General features: G+C 37.6%; 1 protein-coding gene across 4 annotated transcripts in view; it reads left to right on the forward strand.

Annotated features, from left to right (window-relative positions):
- Nucleotides 1–23291, forward strand: part of micu1 (mitochondrial calcium uptake 1) — a 101051-nt gene extending 77760 nt beyond the window's left edge. For 3 of the 4 annotated variants that reach the window (XM_068212871.2, XM_073919636.1, XM_005156522.6), the window contains 6 exons: nt 530–612; nt 3851–4051; nt 8297–8434; nt 10092–10200; nt 17839–17928; nt 21949–23291. In XM_068212871.2, the coding sequence (XP_068068972.2) occupies nt 530–612; nt 3851–4051; nt 8297–8434; nt 10092–10200; nt 17839–17928; nt 21949–22112 (785 nt within the window). In that variant the 3' untranslated portion in view covers nt 22113–23291. 4 annotated transcript variants of the gene reach the window in all.
- The last annotated feature ends 1550 nt before the right edge of the window (nt 23292–24841 follow it).

The following is a 24841-nucleotide window of genomic DNA, read 5'->3' on the forward strand; positions in this document are numbered from 1 at the left end:
CATCAATCCATCCCAATTCATCCATTCCAATCACATACATACATACATACATACATACATACATACATACATACATACATACATACATACATACATACATACATACATACATGCATACATACATACATACATGCATACATACATGCATACATCAATCTCTCCCAATCCTTCCATCCCTCTCAACCAATCCATCCATCCCAATCTTTCCCTCCATCCATCCCAATCTAATCCATCCCAATCCAAGCCATCCATGCCAATCCATTTCATCCCAATCCATCAATCCCAATCCATCCATCCCAATCCATCCATCCCATTCCCAATTCCTCCATTCCAATCCCAATCCAAGCCATCCATGCCAATCCATTTCATCCCAATCCATCAATCCCAATCCATCCATCCATCCCATTCCCAAATTCCTCCATTCCAATCCCAGTCCAATCCATCCAGAAAACTGGATTTATTTAACTGTTTAAACATGCAGAACTAGCCATTATGATTGCCATAAGTCCTTTGTTTCGTTTCTTTGCAGCTCCTCAGAGGAACTTTGAAATTGCCTTCAAGATGTTTGACTTGAACGGAGACGGAGAGGTTGACCTTGAAGAGTTTGAGCAAGTAAGTGAACACAAAAGCCTTGTTCAAACCGTCTGTCCAAATCTGATCCAACTGGAATCAATTTCTACTTAGCAAGTGTCAACAGACAACATGCAAAAAAATATGATTCTTCGCATTAGTTTTTAGCTGCAATTTTGCATGCCTTGAAATCCTATGCAAATCAAATTTCTCGAAATCTGTTTAAGTGTCACTGCTGTGATTTGATTTCGCAAAGCTTTTCTTTCAGTGTCACTTTCTCATACCAAGTTAAACAAAAAAATCAGTCAGAAGCTGTTGTTGGAAACACGCTGAAAGTCATTGCAGAGGCAAGGTTCTTTGTTGTCAAGTGGAAATTCAATTCAAGTGAAAAAGGATGCTGCTAAATAAAATACAATATACTGCTACTAACTGCAGTGCTGTATATGACCTGGCCTTTCACAACATCAGTTCCATTCACACTTTATGGGAGAACAATGTAAAAGGCTTGATATTCAGAAGCATTTCTCACTCATCTGGATTGTTTGATTAAGCAACAGTTGCCATGCTGTCATTTAATGATTTATTGATGCTTATCTTTAGTTGCTGTCCCGAAACCTCCAATACATCACAGCCAAATAACACACTGCCCTTATTCTCCGAGAATCCCAGGAGCTAAATACCCTTGATGTCCTTGTGTCCTAGTTTCCAGTCCCTGGACACCTTAACATTTACACCTTCACCCTGAAAGGAGTCCTTGAATTTCTCCCGAGCTCCTGTCTTATTACACAAGACAATACTGTATGTATAATAGTAAATATTGTAATACTGTCTTCACAAGGTCTTTGTCTGACCGATATTCATGTGTCTCACATCAAAACACACATGATTGACAAAAGATTCACTGTAAAATTAAAGGTGAATTAACTTCTCTATAATCATGTGCAAACCATCCAAGGATTAGTCAGGTTGATGCTGCACATGTATGGTTAAGGATATTCTTTGTCACTATGTGTACTGAAATTGAGAGATAGTCAAACGCTATATACAGGGGTTGGACAATGGTACTGGGTTTAGACCAAAATAATTCATTAGCATGTTGTTGGATCTCGTTTTTCTGGCCAATACAGCATCCGTTTGTCTTCGGAATGACAGATACAAGTCCAGCACAGGGGCCAGATGGATTTTGAGCTATTCGTGTCCAGGTCACTATGTGATGCTGGTGGTGGAAAAAATTCCTGACTTGCTCCTTCAAAACACCCAAAGTAGCTCAATAATATCTAGATCTGGTGACTTTGCTGGCCATATGAGATGTTCAACTTCACTTTCATGTTCATCATCCACTCTGTCTCCTATCTTGCTGTGTGTTTTTGTGTGTTGTCATCCTGATACATGGCACCACCTTTAGGTTACTATGTTCGCAGGTCCTCCAGAATGGTTTGGTAGTCCTTGGCAGTGACGCACCCATCTAGCACAAGTATTGGGGCTTGGGAATGCCATAATGTTGCAGCCCAAACCATCACTGATCCACCCCCATGCTTCACTCTAGGCATGCAACAGTCTGGGTGGTATTTGTCTTTGGGGCTTCTCCACACCGTAACTCTCTCGCATGTGGGGAAGACAGGGACTCATCAGAGAACAATACACGTTCACATTGTGCACAGCCCAAGATTTTTGCTTGCTTGGAATGTGAAATCAATTAGGATTGGCCACCAGGCTGGTCAAATTTAGCCATGAAACCGCCAACATCAAATTGGCCAGTGTTTAAAGGGCCATGAAACCCCCTCGTTTCAGCAGGGTGTTTTCACACCTCTACTTTGGAAAAAGTCAGAAAAGTGGGCGTGTCCAGCTCTGTTTAGGGGGGAGTGTCGAAGGAACTAAAGTAAGATGGTGTGGGAGTGTCTATTTGGGCACGCGCGAGTTTCAGAGTCAAAATACACAAACACACACACAGGAGAAAGTGATTGTGTTTAACCTACGTGGACATCTGTAGTCGAATTATTTGCCAAATTATTAAATGTTGGACTTTAACTGCAGTTTGGCTCTTTCATTCAGGGAATTCATTCATGCCCCTCGCGACAAACGAGATATTTGATTCGAGGAACTGCTGTAAGCATGTATTTTTCATGCAATGTTTGATACCGCACGGCGAATGAGAGAAAAAAACCCTCCGCATTTCCTGGAAACTTAGATGCACACGGCAGGTAGCGTCAGAAAGCTGCGTGTGTTATTCCGGTCACTAAATGCGGTGAAAATCCTACACGAGGTTAAAGTTTGGTTGTGGTGCTAGCATGTTTACACTCGGTGCAATAGTTTGTTCAATACGAACAAACTGAATAAACAAAGAGCACTGGTCACTCACTTACCAAATCTGTAGAGACAGGACAATCACCAGCAACTAGAGCCGCGTCTTTATGAAGAGAAGACTACAAGCAATTCCGGATCTCAGCGTTTGCAGATGAGAACAGCTCTCAGGTAAACAATAATCCTCCGTAAGTTATTGTTGTCGAGCGTCGCGTACACTGTTAATCCACTCGTGACTCCAGCTGCGCTCTCACAGAGAGAAAATGAAAACAAAACTTAACTGCAGCAAACTATAAAACCAACACTTCACGCTTGTTTTGCCAACACAACGTGGCGTCTCTGTCGTCTAAACACTGTGACAATAATGAATATTAATGAAGTTGCACAATGAAGCGCGCTGATTGGTTTGAACCAAGCCTTACTCATGCATTAATGCATCACACTGTAAGACGTAATAAGACTCACTCTGGCACAGACGTCCAGTCTGCACGCTGGACAGGCTATTATGTCATGACCGTGACAAAGCTTTAAAAATTCGTTTCAAACCGGAAGTCCGAATTTGCTTGAAATAACGCAAAAACAACCAATTTACACTTTTTAGTGAAATATAGGTGTGCTAATAGTGTTTTTAGCAGTGTGGGACACATATACGACTGTCAACAGCTCAAAACATGTGTTTTGGTGTTTTGTGACCCTTTAAGTTTTATTGTCCAGCCCCTGTATATGTGAAGTTACAAATCACTGAGTTATATACATATAGTTCACCGTACTAGTACCGGGTTGGTCACTTAAATCCCCTTCCTTCCCCATTCTGATGCTCAGTTTGAACTGCAACAGATCGTCTTGACCATGTCTACATGCCTAAATGCATTGAGTTGCTGCCCTGTGATTGGCTGATTAAAAATTCCGTTAACGAGCAGTTGGACAGGTGTACCTAATAAGTGTAATAATAAATAAGTATATGTTGTTTTTTTTCCAGGTTCAGAGTATCATTCGCTCTCAGACCAGTATGGGGATGAGACACCGAGATCGCTCCACTACAGGAAACACTCTGAAAACCGGCGGCTGCAGCTCAGCTCTCACCACCTACTTTTTTGGGGCTGATCTGAAGGGCAAACTCACTATAAGCAGCTTCCTGGAGTTCCAGAGGAAATTACAGCATGATGTGCTTAAACTGGAGGTAAGGCGTATACGTCGAGGAAGATGGAGAAATGTAGACTTTTTATATGAGGGATGACAGAAAAAAATTAATCGAGGTTGAAAGTTGTCTGCCAAAGTCTCCGCTGGAATCTTAACCTCATGCATAATTTAAAGCTGCAGATTCATTCAGCACAGAATATTGTGTGCTGTCCTGGAAGTAAGGAGGCGTTAATCAGGATTTGGGGTAATGGGATGGAGAAAAAAAGAAAAGATGGAGAACTGTTCAGTAGGTACTTATAAGTAGTGATAAAAAGTGTCAGTTCCTCCTTTTGCTAGTTGCAAAAATAAACTGTAGAAAGAGTAATGTTTCCAATTTGTTAATTTTGAGTAAATATTGTGGGGGGAAAACTTTTGCTGATATGTTTTCTGAGAGTGACGAATGGCTGTTCAAATCCTCATTGATTTATCCAACTTATTTAAATTGCACACATTTTTTGGAGTCCATCTCCGATAGCGAAACCTCACATTCAGTATTGTTAAGTGTTATTTATTTTTGGTTTGGTTTTGTTTAATTCTGTTTTGTTTGGTTCTGGTTTGGTTTCATTTTGTTTCTTTTGATTGTGGATTGGTTTGGTTTCGGTTATTTCATTCAATTTAGTTTAATTCCATTTGGTTTTTGTTCCAGTTTTGGTTCGGGTTTTTGTTTGTTTCATTTAGTTTAATTTAGTTTAGTTTGGTTTTGGTTTGCTTTGGTTTCATTTAGTTTAATTTAGTTTAGTTTGGTTTTGGTTTGCTTTGGTTTCATTTAGTTTAATTGCGTTTAGTTTGGTTTTGGTTTGCTTTGGTTTCATTTAGTTTAATTGCGTTTTGTTTGGTTCTGAATTTGTTTGGTTTTGGTTGGATTTCATTTGATTTCGTTTTGTTAGGATTTTGTTTTGGTTCCAGTTCCAATTTGGTTTGGTTTCATTTTGTTTTGTTGGATTCTGGTTTGGTTTGATAAGATTTTTTTTTATGGTTTTGTTTTGGTTTCATTTCATTTGGTTTTTGTTCTTTTTCCAGTTTCGGGTCAGTTTTTTTTCATTTTTTTTTCATTTGGTTCTTGTTTGGTTTTGGTTTCAGTTTGGTTTAATTTAATTTAATTTTGTTTGTTTTTTGTTCTGGTTCCAGTTTTGGTTCCAGTTTGGTTTCATTTTGTTTGGCTTTTGTTATGGTTCCAGTTCCGGTTTTGGTTTTGTTTTGTTTAATTTCATTTTGTTTTGTTTGGTTCTGGTTTCATTTTTTTTTGGTTTTTAAGTTTTAATTTGGTTTCATTTGATTTAGTTAATTTGTTTTGTTTTTTGTTCTAGTTACAGTTCCTGTTTTGGATTGGGTTTGGTTTGGTTTCATTTTGCTTGGTTTGGTTTGATTGGTTTTGGTTTCAGTTTGTTTCATTTAATTTAGTTTGCTTTTTGTTCTGTTTCTGTTCTGCTTTTGTCCTGTTTCACTTCGGTTGGGTTTGGTTTAATTTAGTTTAATTTCACTTTGTTTTGTTTAGTTTGGTTCCAGTTTTGTTTTGCTTCAGTTGATTTGGTTTGATTTTGGTTCTGTTCTGTTTGTTTTTTTTTTTTTTTTTTTTTTTTTTTTTTTTGCACTTATGCTCTTAAAAAACCATTCTACATGAATTTAAAAAAAATGTAATAATAATAATAACACAGCACAGAAATAGAAAGAAAAACATCCACAGATTTTAGCTGGACCATATCAGTTATTGGTCAGCATCAGATGTACTTTAGTGTAAACTATAGTACTAGCATAACACTAGCCAACGCAATTTGAATATTTATAAAGAATAAATCAATGGCAGGTCATGTAAGAGCGAGAGAGGGATTTGAGAGCCGTTGGCACTAGTGTGGCCTGAGTGACACTGAATGTGATGTAACCTCCTCAGGGTTTGACAGAGTGTCAGTGGTTAGCAGCCTCTGTCTCTCTCTCTCTCTCTCTCTCTCTCTCACACACACACACACACACACACACACACACACACACACACACACACACACACACACACACCCCTTTAGATCTCTCTGTTATCTGCTCTTTGAGATGTGCTGAGGCTGTAGCTCTCTGTTCTGTCGGGTTTTCCTCAATCTCTCCCTTCTGTCTGTTATCAGCTCCCTCAGTGGACTGAGCTGCTAAATCTGACATTAAAGACAGTAGAGATTAACCTTTTTGTCTCACAGTCCTGACAGTCATTACTAATGAAATTCAGAGTATTTTGACCATAACTCTGTGTCTCCTTTACTCCAAAAATCATCTCCAATTGTGAACTGAAAAATAGTTATTTTAATCATTTTTCATTTCTATCAATTTACATTTCAGATTTGTCTGTTCAAAATTTAAAGCCTGGTCTTTAAAGCAATACATCAATATATGATAATAATTAACAAATATTAGTGTTAGATTTTTTAATTAATAGTAACATTAATATCAAACTTCCAGCATATCTGTTACCAATTTATTTTATTTTTAATTTTTCTGAAGTGACAGTGATCCAAAATATAGTAACACTTTATTATACAGGACAGGCAACTGATGGATGTACTTTATCCCACTTATTACATCCCTACTTGCCACAAAACTTAAACGTTAGACACAAAACACCGTTCAGATTAGAGCTACACGATTCTGGCTAAAATAAGAATTATGATTTTTTTATTCATTTTTTTATTTTATTATAACCATATTGCATTTTAGAGTAATGATTACGACAATAATTTACTATACATAAAAAGTGTTGTGTGTGAGACAAGTGTGCACACAAGTGCCCGTCTGCACCTTCTCTTTGGTAACAGGTTACGGTCAGCAGCTCGTCGTCAGCTCACGTCCCGTGTGTTTTTGCGGCCACGAATACATCATTACATTGACAGAAATGACATTTTGGGGTGAATTATACCTTATAAATACAGTATGTGAAACTTTCAACACAATTTGGAGGCGTCCACTTTGCTGAACAATGTATGTAAAACAACTTGAAAACTGCTGAACTTGAAAATATGACAGAATCGTAGAAATGCTGGATTAAGATCATCTAGGGGTCGAATCGAGATCACAATCTTTTTTCAATTAGTCGTGCAGCTTTAGTTCAGATCTGTAATAATTTATTAACACTTTAATTAAAGGCAAAGCTAACACAGCAAAAAAAGATGGAGTATACAATAACCTGCCCATTTTTAGTCTCAAGACGGCGCCAAACAGTCAATGTGTCACAAATCTGACAGAAACTAAACTACTTGCACAGACTAAACGACGTATTATTCATTCACAAGACGACACCAAACAGTCAAGAACACAGCATGACAGACAAGCAGATTCATATGAATGTGGATATAAGTATATGGATTTAAACGCGTTCACTGGCAATCAAGGTGATCCTGTGTTATTTAGCGGTTGTTACCTTAGGATAACATACCTTGGAATGTTGCGACTGACCAACCCGAATCAAGTATTAATCAAGTTAGTTATTGTATTCATTCATGTTTGTTAATAAAAATACAGTCATTCATTGTAATTCATGTTAACTCGTGTTACATTGACTAATGTTAGCAAGCAGAGCGTTGCATTTTTAGAATTAATTAGTAAGTGTTAAACTATAATTCATTCATTCATTTTCTTTTCGGCTTAGTCCCTTTATTAATCTGGGGTCTCCACAGCGGAATGAACCGCCAACTTATCCAGCATATGTTTTACGCTTCAGATGCCCTTCCAGCTGCAACCCCTTGCTGAGAGGCGATCATGCATCCCACTGTTCCACTGTGATGCCTGAAACTATAATTAATAAATGTTAATAGCATTAACTTTGCGTCCCATATTGTTGTGTTACCTCAAATATTACTATTAACTCAGGATCAAATTGCATAACTGATAAATTCCAGTCATGTGAAGACAATAACCTTTAACGAGGAACTGACCCAGATATAAAGTAATTATTCACTGATAATAATTATCCACCTTGACTTACAGTGCTAGATTATATTTCAAACCTGCTGCATTTCTGATGGTTGACTAGATAATGGCAGAATATCCATTTAAATGAATCTTATAGTCAAACCCTAATGAGTTCCAGCTATAGAGAGCTTTTTTTTCTGTCAGCTACTTTAAATCCTGCAGGACTTTGTGACCCGGCACGGCTGCGCCCACGCTTAAACATTCAGCCCAATATGAATTGTAAATGATATTGACCAGCTGAGCATAAGATTCACTTCTATGGCCATTATTCAGTATTCTCTGTGTGTGTGATTTTGTGTAGTTTGAAAGGAATGATCCGGTGGACGGCAGGATCACAGAGAAGCAGTTTGGTGGAATGCTGCTGGCCTACAGCGGAGTTCAGTCCCGCAAGCTCAAACAGATGCAGAAAAACCTTAAAAGAATGTTCAAGGATGCTCAGGTGGGCAGCCTAATAAGAGTCATGTGTGCGTGTGAATGTGTGTGTAAACGTGTGTGTGTGCATATTTTTGTGACATATGAGTAAAATCAACCCAGTCAGTCGATCCTAGCTGTAAGAGCCACAAATAATAACTTGACTTTTAGTTGATCATTTGGAAAAGTGGCAGAAGGTTGGTTTTTCTGATGAATCATCTGTTGAACTGCATCCCAATCATCACAATACTGTCGAAGACCTACTGGAACCCACATGGACTCGACAGTCTCACAGCAATCAGTCAAGTTTGGTGAAGGAAAAATCATGGTTTGGGGTTACATTCGGTATGGGGGCGAGTGAGAGATCTGCAGAGTGGATGGCAACATCAACAGCCTAAGGTATCCAGACATTTGTGCTCATTACATTACAAACCACAGGAGAGGGCAAATTCTCCAGCAGGATAGCCAGGGCCGGATTAACATAAGGGCTAGGTGCGGATGAAGCCCCTGGACCTGCAAAAGGAGATGGCCATTGTTACGAAGCATCTATTGCAAGAAAGTACATTAAGTCTAACTGAACTAGTTAGAACACAAACTTTAAACTAAATGAATTTCCCCTTTTATAAAAACGACAGTAATCATCCAGGGCAATTAAATATATGTGCTGACATTTCACTGAGAGAAAACAAAACATGCTAACCTTCTGTAATTGATTGTTTCAAGACCAAATAGGAGATTAGAAGCATGGCTTTTAAAGGTATTTTATGGATTTGTGCTCAGCTTAAGTTTAAAGTAACGTTTTTAAAGATAGCCCGACTTCAAGTATTCTTATTTAGACTCATTTAAGAAGTGTTGCAAGTGTGTGTGCTGATATCGGCAGCCTTGTTTAAAATGTGATTAATTTTGTATGCCTACTTTAATAAAATAGGAAACATTTATGATACACAAATATAAGTTAAATAGTGGGAAATTAGGTAATAATATTAATTTGCAGATGCATACTATTAATATTAATAATAATAATGGCAAAAAAAAGCTACTTTTGTGAGGTGATAAAATAAATGGGGGCTTTGGTTTTGCTATAGCCAAGGCGCCCAATATGTTCTTAATCCGGGCCTGAGAATAACGCTTCTTTCATAGTTCAGCCTCCACATCTAAGTTTCTGAAAGCAAAGGTCAAGCTGCTCCAGTCACTAGACATGAACATTATTGAGCATGTCTGGGGCAATATGAAGGAGGAGGCATTGAAGATGAATCCAAACAATCTTGATGAACTCTGGGAGTCCTGCAAGAACGCTTTCTTTGCCATTCCAGATGACTCTTAATAAGTGATTTGAGTCATTGCAGAGATGTATGGATGCAGTCCTCCAAGCTCATGATGGAGTCAGACACAATATTCATTCTGTTTTCACTGCAGCAGGACTTTATATTCTATACTGGACATTATTTCTGTTAAGATGTTAAGGTCCTAATTAAATCATTATTAATCAAGGCATGATCATGTTTTATTTTGGTAAAATAAGCATAATCTAGAGGCCTTTGCCTTTCATATAAACCACTTCTGATCCCAAATGAACAGTTAGTCAAGTTATTATTTGTTGACAGATTTTTCCAATATCATGCAGTCCTAGGATGTATCCCACTAGAATCGTTTTAGCCTTCTCCATTTCTGTTTCTCTCACACAGGGCATCACTTTCGAGGAAGTGGAGAATTTCTTCACCTTCCTTAAGAATGTCAATGATGTTGACACTGCATTGAGTTTCTACCACATGGCTGGCGCCTCTATAGATAAAGGTACAAACACTCACACAGACACAAATATGTGATTACAAAACAAATTCCTTGTCATCTTCTAGTTAAGAATCAGTTACGAATCAGCTTCAGATTGGATGATTTATAGGCTCAGTGAACAGATTGTAGGCATGTCATCTAAGGCAAGTGATTAGACTAACATTCCAATGGAAGAATCCCCAATTTGTAATCTCCACACTGCATTATCTTTTACTGGGTCTCCTCCCCTTTTGCTCAGTCTCTCTATCAGCAGAGCCACTCAGCCAGATGCATCCCATTTCCCCGCAGCTGGTGCTTTTCCCAGCAGTACTTTAATAATATTCCCTCTCACTGACTCTTCTCATGCACATGTTCTTCTCACTCCATTACCTGCACATTTGTAGGCAATGCAAAAAAATATCATTAGCTGTCCTTCCTTATTTAGCTACATTCACTCTCTGGTCCCCCACACTGTGCATGATTGCTACCTTTAAAGGGTGTGTAATAACACCTGCCATAATGATGAGATTATGTGTCATGTTGATGTTCTGGCTTATTTCGAACTTGTTGAAGTCAAAAGAATCCATCCCCAAGTAACTATCCTTAAAGATTTAGTATTTTTTTAAATCCATTTCATTGGCCACCAGTCATTTAAGACAGTAATATTACAAAACTGTCGCACACTTTTAGGTGCCGTTTACATGAATGCGTTTTTGTTTTGAACGTGCTCTATAGACCTTTTTCTTGGAACGCAAAATTACCCATTATGCTTTGCGTGTATGCGCAAGGAGAATGCGAAGAACTTCCGGTCGGCAGCTGATGCGTGTAAACAGTCACATTTGGACAGCTTTGAAACGATAGTTTTAATCTATTTTACCTGCTTTTATCCTCTTTGAACTAATACTGTTGTCCATCAGCACCATCTCCTGGACTGATCATTTAAAGAAATGCGATCTAATATGATGGAAAACAGCTGCTGTGAGGCGTTTTCCCCTCGTTGTCAGACGGCATCTTCTGCAGTTTAAATGAAGCCTCGTCATCGCTAAAGTCAACATTTTCTCTTTATTTCAAATATATAACCAGCCCAAACAAATGTAGTTCACCAAAATGTTTGACACACACACGTAGCCTGTACTGTGCCACTGACACACTGATTTAATAACTGTGACAAAGTGAAAATATAGGCTAGTGTCATTTCGAAATGACAGAAAAACACAAACCGTGGTAAAAACAACACACGAAATAAAACACAAACGGCTCGCGATTAGAATGAACAGCAAATCAGCAGCAGAGGATCAATAACAGACTTTTATTGCTCATTTTTGTAAATTGCACGACTTTCATACCTGTTGTTTCATGCCAGTACCCTGGTTTGCTCTCTCTCTCTCTTTCTCTCTGTTAAAAACGTTATTGAAACCCATTTTCGGAGCGCAAATTACCAGTTGTACACGCTGTAAACGGAAGTTTTTAGCATTCTACCGGAAGACGCTGGTCGCTATGGCGCCCTCCATGCAGCAGCCATGAAAAAGGTCTATAGATTCAAAAAACTAATCCTGTATCACTGATGTGCTGCAGATTGGGGGATTTTAGCTTAAGGGTTTTGGCTGGCAGTCAATGATCCCGTTTGTTGGTTGGGAATTGAGTAAATTGGCCAAGCAGATACTTCCAGTGGCTTTATCCCCTATTGGCGGTATATAATTCTATAAGCAGTCTAGTCACACATTTATAGACCGTAAGAGCCAAACATTAGGACCAGTCACAGATAAAGTATGTAGTATTGATCATCACATATTAAGGTCTATGTAGATTAGTTGGTAAATAAATCGGTTCTTTTAATCAGTGTGCTGGTCAAAAGAAGATTAACACAGATTCAACTATGAGTACATTTACATGGACACCAATACTCTGATTTTAATACAGTTAAGCAGGGGTCTCAAACTGCCGGCCAGCGGGCCATTCGCGGCCTCACTCCTCCTCCCTCTTGCTCGCAGCTGACGTCAAAAGCATAACGAGATTCAGCCCAACAAAATATATATATATATATATATATATATATATATATATATATATATATATATATATATATATATATATATATATATATATATATATGTATATATATGTATATATATATATATATGTATATATATATATGTATGTGTATATGTGTATGTATATATGTGTATGTATGTATATATATGTATGTATGTATGTATGTATGTGTATATGTATATATATATATATATATATATATATATATATATATATATATATATATATATATGTGTGTGTGTGTGTGTGTGTATATATATATATACATATATATATATATATGTATGTGTGTGTGTGTGTGTGTGTGTGTGTGTGTGTGTGTATATACACACATACACACACACACACACACACATATACACATATGTATATGTGTTTATGTGTGTGTGTATATACAGATATATATAGATAGACAGACAGACAGACAGACAGACAGACAGACGGATAGATTTTGACACGCTGTTGAAGTCTGTGAGGAACACAACTGAGCAATGCATGTGACTTCATTCTCCATATGAGAGGCGTCTTTAAGCTGCCATCATTAAAAAAAGCCTTTTATATAAAATATTAAATACATTTCAGTAGTTCAGGACTTTCTTCTTGTGCCATTACATTGTTATTACACATAACTCGTTTTAAACGGTTTCTTTGTTTTGTTTTATTTTTATGTTTGTAATGTTTGGGTTTTTACCAAAATCTGCTTCAATTCCATGTCAACAGCTCCTTTAGAAATATTATTACCAGGAAAAAACATGATGTGTTCATGTTCAATACGTATTTTCCCCGCTGTAGATATCCTTCAATCTCATACTGATACCAACATCGTCATTTAAATTTCACGTCAGCTTTTAAAGCAGAAATTAAGCTGTCCACTTATTCTGGCTATAATAAACATCCAGTGTTGCATATCAGTGCTCTGTCCTCAAATCATATTTCACTTTTTTTTCCACTCATCAAGCACACTTCCTCACAGGCCTTATCTCAGGATTGATTCCTCTCAATGTAGACTGTCTCTCTTTCATTTCTCTGTCCATTTCTCTGATCTCTAGCCCCTGACATTCACAAACTAAATCACTGATCCTCTTGAAGACAAAGGAGGATTTTTATCAGCTTGTCATCTTTGGAATCACTCTTTTTTTTCATCTTCTGCATTCTGATCTCAAGGCTGTTTCTGGAAGGCCAGACTGACACTGACGGATGTATTTGGGCTTGTCTAGTTCCTCTCTTTCACTTCCTGTTGCTGGGTTCACTAATGACCTTCTCTTATATTTTTGACAGGACATTTAGCATCTCCTCCACTACTCGAAATGTACAGAACAACATATATTCTTAATTATTGACATAACAACACATAATGTTTTTATAACTACTAACAGAACTGCTCAAACAGAAGATATTAAAGAGCCCCTGTTATGCATTAAATAGGTCATATTTTGGTTTTAGTGGTCTCCAACAACAGGCTGATATGCATGCAAGGTCAAAAAACACTCCTATAATACGCATCAATTTTTACCTAATTATCCCAATGACTTCAATATGATTCGGTCAGCGATTCATTTGTTCCCAAACCCCTCCTTAGCGCGAGACTAATCTATGCCAAGGTTATTCAAGTTAACGAAAATGAACATAAAAACGAAAACTAAAATTTAAAATAATTTCTCTAAAAGTTCATCATATCAAAAGATGATACTTATATATTTATTCTAATTAGGTTCCAATAAGCCCAAATAGCAAAGAGAAATAAAAGATGCATGTAAAAAAACACCTTGGGCCATAAGAGGTTTACATTATGAACAAGCGTATTCAACGTTAGAAAAATTCTGTGAACACTTATTTATATATTAATTTGTTATTTATATGTTATTAATATAACATTTATTTTCTATTGATTAAAATTGTCTTAGCGCATCAAATGAAAGTTTCGCAGTTGAGCAATAACAGTGCACATCTTTTGCACACGCTCTGCATTTCAATTGCTTCATCTGTGACAATGCAGGAAAACGTGCTTATAGAGGAGAATGGCTGCTAATCGAATACAAGGGAGAGCCAATGAAATATTAATAACTGATTATGTTGAACTCGATGTATAATTTATTTGCTGTGAGCTTTTTGTATTTCTATGCAATTTTCCATAGTAAAGCATTCTGTAATGAGACTGTAGTTTGCCACAGTTAAATGTCAATAGATTGAGTGTTCTTCTAGTAGCAAGGTTTATTTAAAATATTTCGATGCTTCTAAATGCCTTTTAGACATAATTTTTGGCCACTGCAATATTTATTTATTGATTTTAGTAGTAGCTAGTTTTAATTTAATATATTTTAACTGTAATTTTTGCATTTGTTTGTCATTTGTAAGTAATTTTTGGTATTATTGAATTATTTATTTTCTTTTAATCTGCAATTGTCCTCATGGTGGTCATACGTGAATCTGTGGTAGGCTAAAACTGGTTTGTTTTTATTCATTCAATCATTTTCTTTTCAGCTTAGTCCCTTTATTAATCCGGGGTCACCACAGTGGAATGAACCACCAACTTATCCAGCATGTTTTACAGCGGATGCTCTTCCAGCTGCAACCCATCACTAGGAAACACCTATACACACTCTTTCACACATATACACACTGCAAACAATTTAGTTCACCCATTTCAACTATAACGTATGGACTTGTGGGGGAAACCGAAGCACCCGGAGGAAACCCACGCGAACACTGGGAGAACATGCAAACTCCACACAGAAATGCCAACTGACCCAGCCTAGGCTTGAACCAGCTTCTTGCTGTGTCAGGCGACAGCGCTACCCACTGCGCCACCATGCCGCCCCTGGTTGGTTTTGTAAAGACTAAAATAATTAAATATTGAAATGTTTTCAACAGCATTTGTGCTGATAAGCTTGCGTTTGTGTCCTCAAATTCTGCTTATGGAGGCAGCTCAGGTTGGGAAAGAGAAACTGATGTCCTCCCGACAGATTTCACTGAAAAAGATATCAGTACTGTCTCTATGACAAGCGCTGGAGTCTGACAACAGCAAAAAAACAGGCTTGTATAAGAGATACTCAATCTGTCAGTCATTGTGTATTTGCTGACTTGTTTGTGAAGAAAATCTAGTCAAGATATATATATATATATATATTTTTTTTTTATTAAAAACATTAAGTAATGGATAATGTACATCCAGTATGTTGTTATTGCAGATTATTACACAGATTATTCAAGCGTTCTGGAATAATGTATTCTGATTGGTCAGTCACAACATGTTAGAGATTCATATTTTCTACAGAATGCTATACAATAATATTGTTGTATATGTACCGTTGAGTAGAACTTTTTGAACAAAAGTTGTTTCTTTTTTTAAATAATTCCCAAACGGTGTTTAACAGAGGAAGAAATGTTCACAGTATGTCTGATAATATTTTTTCTTCTGGAGAAAGTCTTATTTGTTTTATTTCGGCTAGAATAAAAGCAGTTTTTATTTTTTTTTAACACCATTTGAAAGTAAAAATTATTAGCCCCTTTAAGCTATATATTTTTTCGATAGTCTACAGAACAAACCATCATTATACAGTAACTTGCCTAATTACCCTAACCTGCCTAGTTACCCTAATTAACCTAGATAAGCCTTTAAATGTCACTTTAAGCTGTCTTGACCTTTCTTGTATGCTGCTTTCATACCAAATCATAATTTACTATTTCAAATCACATCATTATTTAAACAATTTACCTTGTCAGCAGTGAAATACAAGTCAAAGTTAATTTAGAAATTACTACTTTCTTTTTTTTTATTTGGGTTTTCCATACGGTCCCAACATTTTCCGATTTGGGGTTGGATATATGTATAAATACTAGGGATGTCATGGTTCTCAATATAATATTGAACCGTTCGGTATGACCTCCACAGTTCAATACGCGCTTGTGAGTTGCGGTTTTCTCGGTTTTGCGTTTAAATTATTTATGTGCGTTTTATATCTCCCTGAATTTACTGTGTGTGCCTGTAAATCCATGAGCTGAGGTAAGGAAACTCCTCCCCGCGAGTAAATATCCAATCACTATGCTCTAAAGTCAGGGGGCGCTTGACCATCATTCCACACTTTAACATTGCGAGTGACGGTGAAGTGAGGCTGAGGTAACAGTACAAGGAAGCGCCAGCGAAGTGAGGCAACAGTATGAGAAAGTGCAGGCGTCTTTCAAATCTGCGGTGTGAGTACATTTCGATTTTGCCCGTAAGTATAATGCCAATAAAAAAAAAAAGATGAACAAAAAATATGCAATGTGCAAGCATTGTTTTACACGTATAACCATGACTCCACATCTGCAGCGCCATCACCCAGCAATATCACTGTCTGAAGGCAGAATAGCAGAGAAGGTAATAAAGTCCTCCAAACAGCAACAATCCCTCGCTGAATCTTTCAAGCAAACATACCCAACTGGTTCTGAGAGACACGTAAAATAACAAAGGCAGTGCGGGTGTTTATTGCTAAAGATTTGCTGCTGTTTACAGTGATTGGAGATGCAGACTTTTGTCATCTTATAAAAGCACTCGATTTGCGTTACAGACTACCGTCTCGCATTTTTTCAGCACCAAGATAATTAAGATGGTTTATTTGTTTACTTAAGTACAAATGTTTATTTGAAATGGCCAGTTTATCTTTATTAACTTTACATGTATGTTTATTTTCAAAATGTGGGATTTTATGTGTTCCCCAGTTTGTACATGGGCTACCAGCAGCTGTGAGATTTCAGTGTTCATTTTTTTATACAATACACTAGGAACTAGTGTACTTTTCTTGGCTTTTAAGTAAAACAAAATGAGTATTGCAATAAATCGTTTTAATTTTTTTTCTCCTTAACCTCTTACTGTTCCTATTGCCTATAGAATAAAAAAAACACATGTCAAGCCATGAAAACCAAACCGAAAACAGTGTTAAAGAACCGAGGAATGTATTGAACCATGGGCTAACTGTATTGTTGCATCCCTAATAAATACACACATATTCTGCACATGTAATACTAAAATAAATATATTCATGTTTATAAATATAAACAAAGGTTTTATATGCACAAATATCATTTGTAAACATGAACTTTTATTTTGGATGTGATTGATCGTTTGACTTTAATAAGTGGATGAACTCATTCATGCTCTGCACTCTATATGACTACATTCACTGATGGTCAAGATACAGTAATTTGTAGTTCACGGATGAGCCTGTGTCATTAGTGTAATTTAATGTTCTCTGGAAATAACCAGTCAGAATCAAGTATTCCAGAAAGCCATCTAATAAGGTTTTGAAGGAATTTTGCAGTCATTTTTGAATATAAGAAATGTACTGATCTGCAGTGGTGCTTTTTATAAAGAAACGATCATTCATTTTAGCTGAACACACATCCACCTCTTCCACTTTTCCCTGCAGTTAGTTCCCTCTTCTCTTCCGATTCAATCCATCTTTTTTCTTTTCCTATCTGGTAAGGTGTCCTCGGCAGGGATTGAATGTGCAGTATCGATCAAGCCCACCAGGACGCCACCCAATATCCCGTTCTCCAGCTCAGAAGCAGTGCTGTTAAAGCTCCCGTTTGCTCTTCATTCATCACTTCACTCTTCTTGTTTTCTCTCTACAGCCACCATGAAGCAGGTCGCCCGCACTGTGGCAAAAGTGGAGCTGTCGGACCATGTGTGTGATGTAGTGTTCGCACTGTTCGACTGCGATGGTAAGTGTGTGTGTGTTTATCAAGCCAGATCTCACAAGGAATTGTAACTACTATACGTTTTGTCAGTTTAGTGGCTAATTCGTACAAATTAGGTTACAAAACAGCACCTCATATTGACAGACAAACACAGCATTGTTGACATTTTTGCAGATTTATTAAAAGAGAAAAACTGAAATACCACATGGTCCTAAGGATCCAGACCCTTTGCTGTGATGTATTTAACTCAGGTGCTGTCCATTTCTTCTGGTCATCCTTGAGATACTTCTAGTCCTTCATTTGAGTCCAGCTGTGTTTGATTATACCCATTGAACTTGATTAGGAATGCCACACACCTGTCCATATAAGACCTTGCAGCTTTCAATACATGTCAGAGCAAATGACAATCGTGAGGTCAAAGGAACTGCCTGAAGAGCTCAGAGACGGAACTGTGGTAAGACACAGTTCTGGCCAAGGTTACAAGAAACTTTTGCTGCACTTAAGGTTGCTAAGAGCACGTGGCATCCATAATCTTTAAATGTGATCTTAAAATCGAGAAACAGCACGACTAACAAAAAAAAAAGTGTTCGCACGAGCAGAAGAAACCAGATGAATACTGAATGAGAGAATGATCGCTCGCGCTAACAGCAGATGTGATGCGCGCGACTGTTTAAAACTCGTGCGCGCTCCTGTTTCCTTGCTTGAAGCAACCGTGCCATTGAACACGCAACTGTGATCGGTTCTCTTTCATACAGTCAGGCAAAACAGTTATGCTTATGCACCCACAGTCTTGCTACTTTCAAGAGCTCCAAATATGTCTTTTTGTAAGCAGCACCGGTTGCTTTCGCTTTGAACAGATTATTAATTGGCCTTTAACCGTGGAGACTGTACAGCAGATAAAATTCCTGGGGGTCCATGTTACTGAGAACCTGACTTGGTCTCTCCATACCACTTGTGTTGCGAAGAAAGCGCACCAGCGACTGCAATTTCTGAGAAGGTTGAAAAGAGCACACCTCAGCCAATCAATCCTCACAACTTTTTACAGAGGAGCTGTTGAGAGTGTTCTTACAAATGGCATCTCCCTTTGGTATGAGAATAGCAGTGTGTCTGACAAGAACACCATTAAGAGGATCATAAAGTCAGCTGAAAGGTCTGTTGGAGTCAAAATGACATCTATCGAGGAACTTTATCAACGACTTTGTCTGTCTTGGGCAAATAACATTTTAGGGGATCCAACCCACCCTGGTCATAGCCTGCTCCCACTCATGCCATCAGGCAGACGTTACAGAAGCCTGAGGAGCAAATCAGTGCGGTTTCGAGATTTTATCCTGTCATTATAAGACTTTTGAATAATACCATTTCAAGTTTGATAGCTAGTGTTAAAAATAAATCAATAAATTTGTTAAACTAGCATAAATTGTTAATATTACAACAAATGGTGAAATAGGTATTTAAGTATTAAGTTATTCTCTTCAGAGATTTTTAAAAGATAGGTTATATCTTATATAATTATATTTTTATGTAATTATAAAAGCTTATTTATCATGTTAGGATTTTATAGTGTTTGTATAGTTATGTTTTTTTTATGTTCTTGTTGGGTCTGTTGCAACGTAATTTCGTTCTGCATTACAATTCTATTGTGATGTGTTGAATGACATAAAAATAAAGGAAACTGAACTGAAACTGTGATCATCCTTCCATTATCACACTGTCTGTTTTTCACCTGCTTTCTTTTGCTTACGGTTATTTGTGTTAATATGGTTTAATTATTATTTTTTACAACAACATTGCTTTAATATGAGATGAACTCTCCATTTATGTGTAGTTAACTAGTGATCTGAGACCTTTAGCGAGGACAGATTACTGTGCATATTTTTGGTACATGACAATAATTATTTTTAAAAGTCAATTGCTTTTATTCGTTTTTTTTTTAAAGAAATGTTTTGTTAAATAAAAAGTATAGTATACAGCTCTATGTAGCTTGTTTTGACACATTTAACACATTTAAATTTTTGTTTTGAGTGGTCAGAGATAAATTTGGTAAATCCTTAATTTTGAGTTTGAAAAAGTCATGTGAAATAAAAACTAATTGCAGTATAACACTATGAAAAACATCACCTATTTGCTCGTACATAACACACAAAACGTGAAATGAACGAGGAGTCATGTGGACAAAACACAAAATCGAAATCAATCCAAGAGTTCACACTTAGTTGATGATTGATAATAAGGCTAGTTTGGCGTGCTGTCCCGGAAGAGAGCACTGAGCTTATAAAATCCTCGAGCCCTGGGCTCCCTCCCGTTGCAAGGCGAGAGGGGAGTTTGAGCTCAGGTAGATCTCGATGACTCCCCCTCCTGTCTCAGATATGGATGCTGAGAAGGTGTACTCAGAGTTTGGCTAAAATATTTTGGATGAATTGTTTAGGGTGCTTGTTTTTGAACTGTGGGAGGAAACCGGAGGACCCGGGGAAAACCCACGCAATTACGGGGTGAACGAGCAGAACTCCACACAGAAATGTCGCCTGGTTTGCAAAGGAATTAAACCAGGGGCATTCTTGCTGTGAGGCAACGGTGCTAATCGCTGGCCACCTGGTCGCCCATTTGAAAGGAGGAAAAATAGGGTTGGGTGGCGGGGTTTCTTCAAGATGAAGATATTGAGATGAGAAAAGTCTGGTTATTCATAGTGAGTTAAGGATCGTCTGATAGGATAATCAGTCATTAGCTAAAGTTGGAACAGCTGTGAACAATCAAAAGCACGCGATCCTCTCGAAATTTGTTTATAAATAAACTTCACGTAATTTTAGCATGTCTAAGTCATATTTATGCATATAAAAAATATTTTCCCAACAACAAAATTGTGGCTAGTGAAAATGCAGAGTGGCTAGTAACATTGGAGAAACTACTTGCCACTGTGGCTGGTGATCAAAAAGTTAACGTCAAGCCCTGCTAGTCAAATATTAAATACTGTCATCGTGGCATCATTTTTAAAAATCACTTGTGAAATATTCAAAAAAGAATTACAATTTCACAGGAGGGCTAATCATTCGTCTTCAGCTGCGTATATATACACAATAGCTGTTTCCATCCAAAAATGCGAATAAACTTTATGCGCAAAACTGGATTATCGCATAAAAGTTATGCGAATGAAGCATCGTTTCCATCCAACGAGTCAAAGCGAACAAAATCGTCACTTCCTGATTAACTGGCGCCAAATATCAACAGTAAAAACTGCATTTGCTGCAGTAGGAGAAGCTGCGTCAATCTTTTCTAAATGAATGCGCCTCAGAAGGCAATCCTGACAAGCAGTGAGCGCGCAGTGGCGTTTGAAGGTGTCAGACGCGGAGCACAGGCGCTCTCGATTCTGGAGGTCATTAATAGTTTAATAACATTGATACTGAAATGGTAAGGCGTTTGACCAAAACAACATTTCAGATGTTTAATAATCTGCTCAGCCTGACGTTTTGTCCATTTACACACATTTTAAGCATCACATGATCTCTTTCAACAAAATCACATGACCTTTTTTAATGCGCATGCTGGAGTTTGTGCGGTAAAAGTGTTTCCATCGCAGTTTATGCGCATCTTATCGAATAAAAAGTTTATCCTACCCAGTTAGGCGCATACGTTTTTTATGCGCATTTTCAAAATTTATGCGCATCATGGCGTTTCCATCAACTGGTTTTTTAAGCGCATTTGCAAAATGCGCATAAAATAGGTGGATGGAAACAGCTAATAACAGTGGTGCAATCAGTTATTTACTCAGACATAAACATACATCAGAGGTGTCTGTAATCATTAAATACGTCTTAGCTGTTTTTTGTATACTGCTGTTTATGCAACAAATGTAAATGAGCTGCACGGTGTAATATGGCATTATGGGAGTGTTTCAGCAAACACAGCAGTGGAGCGACCTGCTGCATCAGTGCTTTGAATTCAGCAGAGGCTTGATGAGCATATGGAGCTGGCCAGCAATTATGCTGATAATTACCCATCATATTTCTCCCTCATCCTCTTACTTCATTCACTCTTGTTTTTTTTTTTTAGGAAACGGGGAGCTGAGCAATAAAGAGTTTATCGCCATCATGAAACAGCGGCTGATGCGTGGACTGGAGAAGCCCAAAGATATGGGTTTCACCCGGCTGGTGCGCGCCATGTGGAAATGTGCCCAGGACACTGCCTGGGACTTTGCCATGCCAAAACAGCAGTAAAACCGAGAAGGCGTCCCCTCATATGGAGTATAAATAATCATTAAGGGATGAACACTTGGAAGACGCATGCTATATAGTGTGTACTGCTGTTCACCTGCAGCTCTACTCAAGCTGAGCTTGCCATCTAATATTTATTCCTTGCTGTTTGCCAGGTTTGGGGTTGAATGTGCAATTCTGCATACGCTAGAATGTGGACGGCATGTGAAAACACAACAGCAGGAGGTGGCCATCCAGTGCTGCGAGTACCTATTTGATATGAATGTTGCATTATTCAACTTTAATTTTATACCAGTCTCAATCGCAGCAGAAATCTCTCTATTTTACACTCCTCGAATGTGTCCATGTGTCTTACAGCTAACTGCAGAAACCAATTATTAGAGTACTGCTGAACAGCTTTTGTTTTGTTTGTTATAATCTCTCTCTACATATATATGTGTGTGTGTGTGTGCGTGCGTGCGTGCGTGCGTGTGTGTGTGTGTTGTCACGATATTGGAATTCGATAACACCCAGTACTGCAACTTTAAAAACGTCCATTTCCCACCAACATTTGAGTGCGTACTTAAACACCACTGACTATGTTCACGTGCTCAACGGTAATGACTGATTGGTCGTGAAGGTCATCAGTTCGCCGAACTCACTGCTATTTACTGAATGTAACTACAAATATAGGGACACTGGAGCTTTTCAAAGCCACGATTGATCAGCTGGTGTTTATAAGCTGACATACGAGTGATCTGCTGATGAATCGACTGATCTTCATGGCTTTAAAACACTCCTGCGTCCCTGTATCTGTGTTTACATTTAGTAAGCAGTGGTGAGTTCGGTGAACTGATGACCTTCACGGCCAATCACAGACATTTCTGTTGAGCATGTGAACACAGTGGCAAGTCAACGGTGCTTAAATGTTAGCGGGGAATGGACGTTTGTTTGTTTGTTTGTATTTTAGTACTGATTGGTATTGAATTCCAGTATCATGACAACACTAATATATATATATATATATATATATATATATATATATATATATATATATATATATATATATATATATACATATATATATATATATATATATATATATATATACATCAATCATTAATATTTTGGAAATCTCATTGTTAAATGACTTTATTAAAGAATGATGCGGAAAGAATTACACTATTAAAACGTTTTGATATATTGACGTCTCTGTGTTTGTTATGTCTGTGTGTGCCGATTAGACTTTTTGAGGATGTCTGAAGACCCGATGACTGTGTGAAAGGTAAGGCTGTCTTGCATACATAAACTAATACTTAATCATGCTCGGTGTTGGGTGTAATTAGTTACAAAGTAACTAGTTACTGTAATTAATTACTTTTTGTCAGAAAAGAATACAGTAAGGGATTGCTCTTTTATTTTCAGGTAATTTCATGTCACTTATAAAGTTGTTTAAATACTGTGCAGAAACTCAACTGTTCTGGATCAAGTAATTAAGAGAGGCAGAGTAATTAATTGATCAAGTTGATTGAACAGGCTTGAGAATCTATAAACTGAGCCAGAAATGTATGTTACTATATGGTGGACTTTAAAGTCAGCTTGAAATCAGTATTTACAATGTTTATTTTGCTAGTTCATGTTATTGTTAATGTCAGAAAAATATCTTTTATTATCTGAGAAATATTGCTGTTACAAAGCATCCTGTCTATCTCAGATGCAGAAAAGCTAGTTCATGCTCTTATGACTTCTAGACTGGATTACCGTAATCCATGTTCTGTTTGCTGGCTGCCCAGCATCCTCTATTAATAAACTTCAGTTAGTGTAAAATGCAGCTGCCAGAGATCTTACCAGATCTAGAAAATATGATCACATCACCCCAATTTTATCCTCCTCACACTGGCTGGCCGTTAAGTTTCGTATTGATTTTAAAATACTGCTTCTTACCTATAAAGCTTTAAATAATCTACCTCCTGTTTATCTAACCAACCTTCTGTCTCGCTACAATTCAACTCGCTCTTTAAGATCTCAAAACGCAAAGTCTACTAAAGGAGATCGTGCATTCTCATATATGGCTCCTAAATGATTATGTCCGAGGCTCAGATGCTCTCGCAGTTCAAAACTAGATTGAAGACCAATCTTTGTAGTAAAGCACACACTTAATGCATCACAAAACTGTATGATGCGTGAATGTGCTGATGTGGGAATGATGTGCAAAATAAAGCCGTGCCTCCAACTCAATATTCCTTTTTAGTTGGATGTACATCAACATACTGAAACAAAAATCTCTGCAGCTTCCAGTTTATGCAGACTTACAAAGGGCAACACTCCTTCATCAGAACCACGAAATGATAAAACTCACTAGGACGCATATTTTAATTGATGAATAAGAAACATGATTCAGACGGACACTTAGAGGTGAAAGTGAGCTCTGTGTGTGTGTGTGTGTGATTTTAAGTATACCATCATTTAATTTCACACTGTTGAAGTATGAGGAGCGTTTTAGACATCATCCCCGGGGCAGCATTAAATTTATCCGAGATGAATTAGCATTTGCCCCCTGCTGAATAACCACCAACCCCTCTCTGAGTTAATGTAAGGACATACCCATGAGCCTCTTCATCATCGTCACATTAAAGTCCTCCAGTCCCCATCTGCCATTGAGCTCTGATAACAATAAACTTACAGCAGAGTTGGTTTGAGAAATCTAGGAGATCTAGCTGTTGTACCAGTCGGGATCACTTATAATATAAGGA

Source organism: Danio rerio, chromosome 13, assembly GCF_049306965.1.
Source record: "Danio rerio strain Tuebingen ecotype United States chromosome 13, GRCz12tu, whole genome shotgun sequence".
Classification (NCBI taxonomy): domain Eukaryota; kingdom Metazoa; phylum Chordata; class Actinopteri; order Cypriniformes; family Danionidae; genus Danio; species Danio rerio.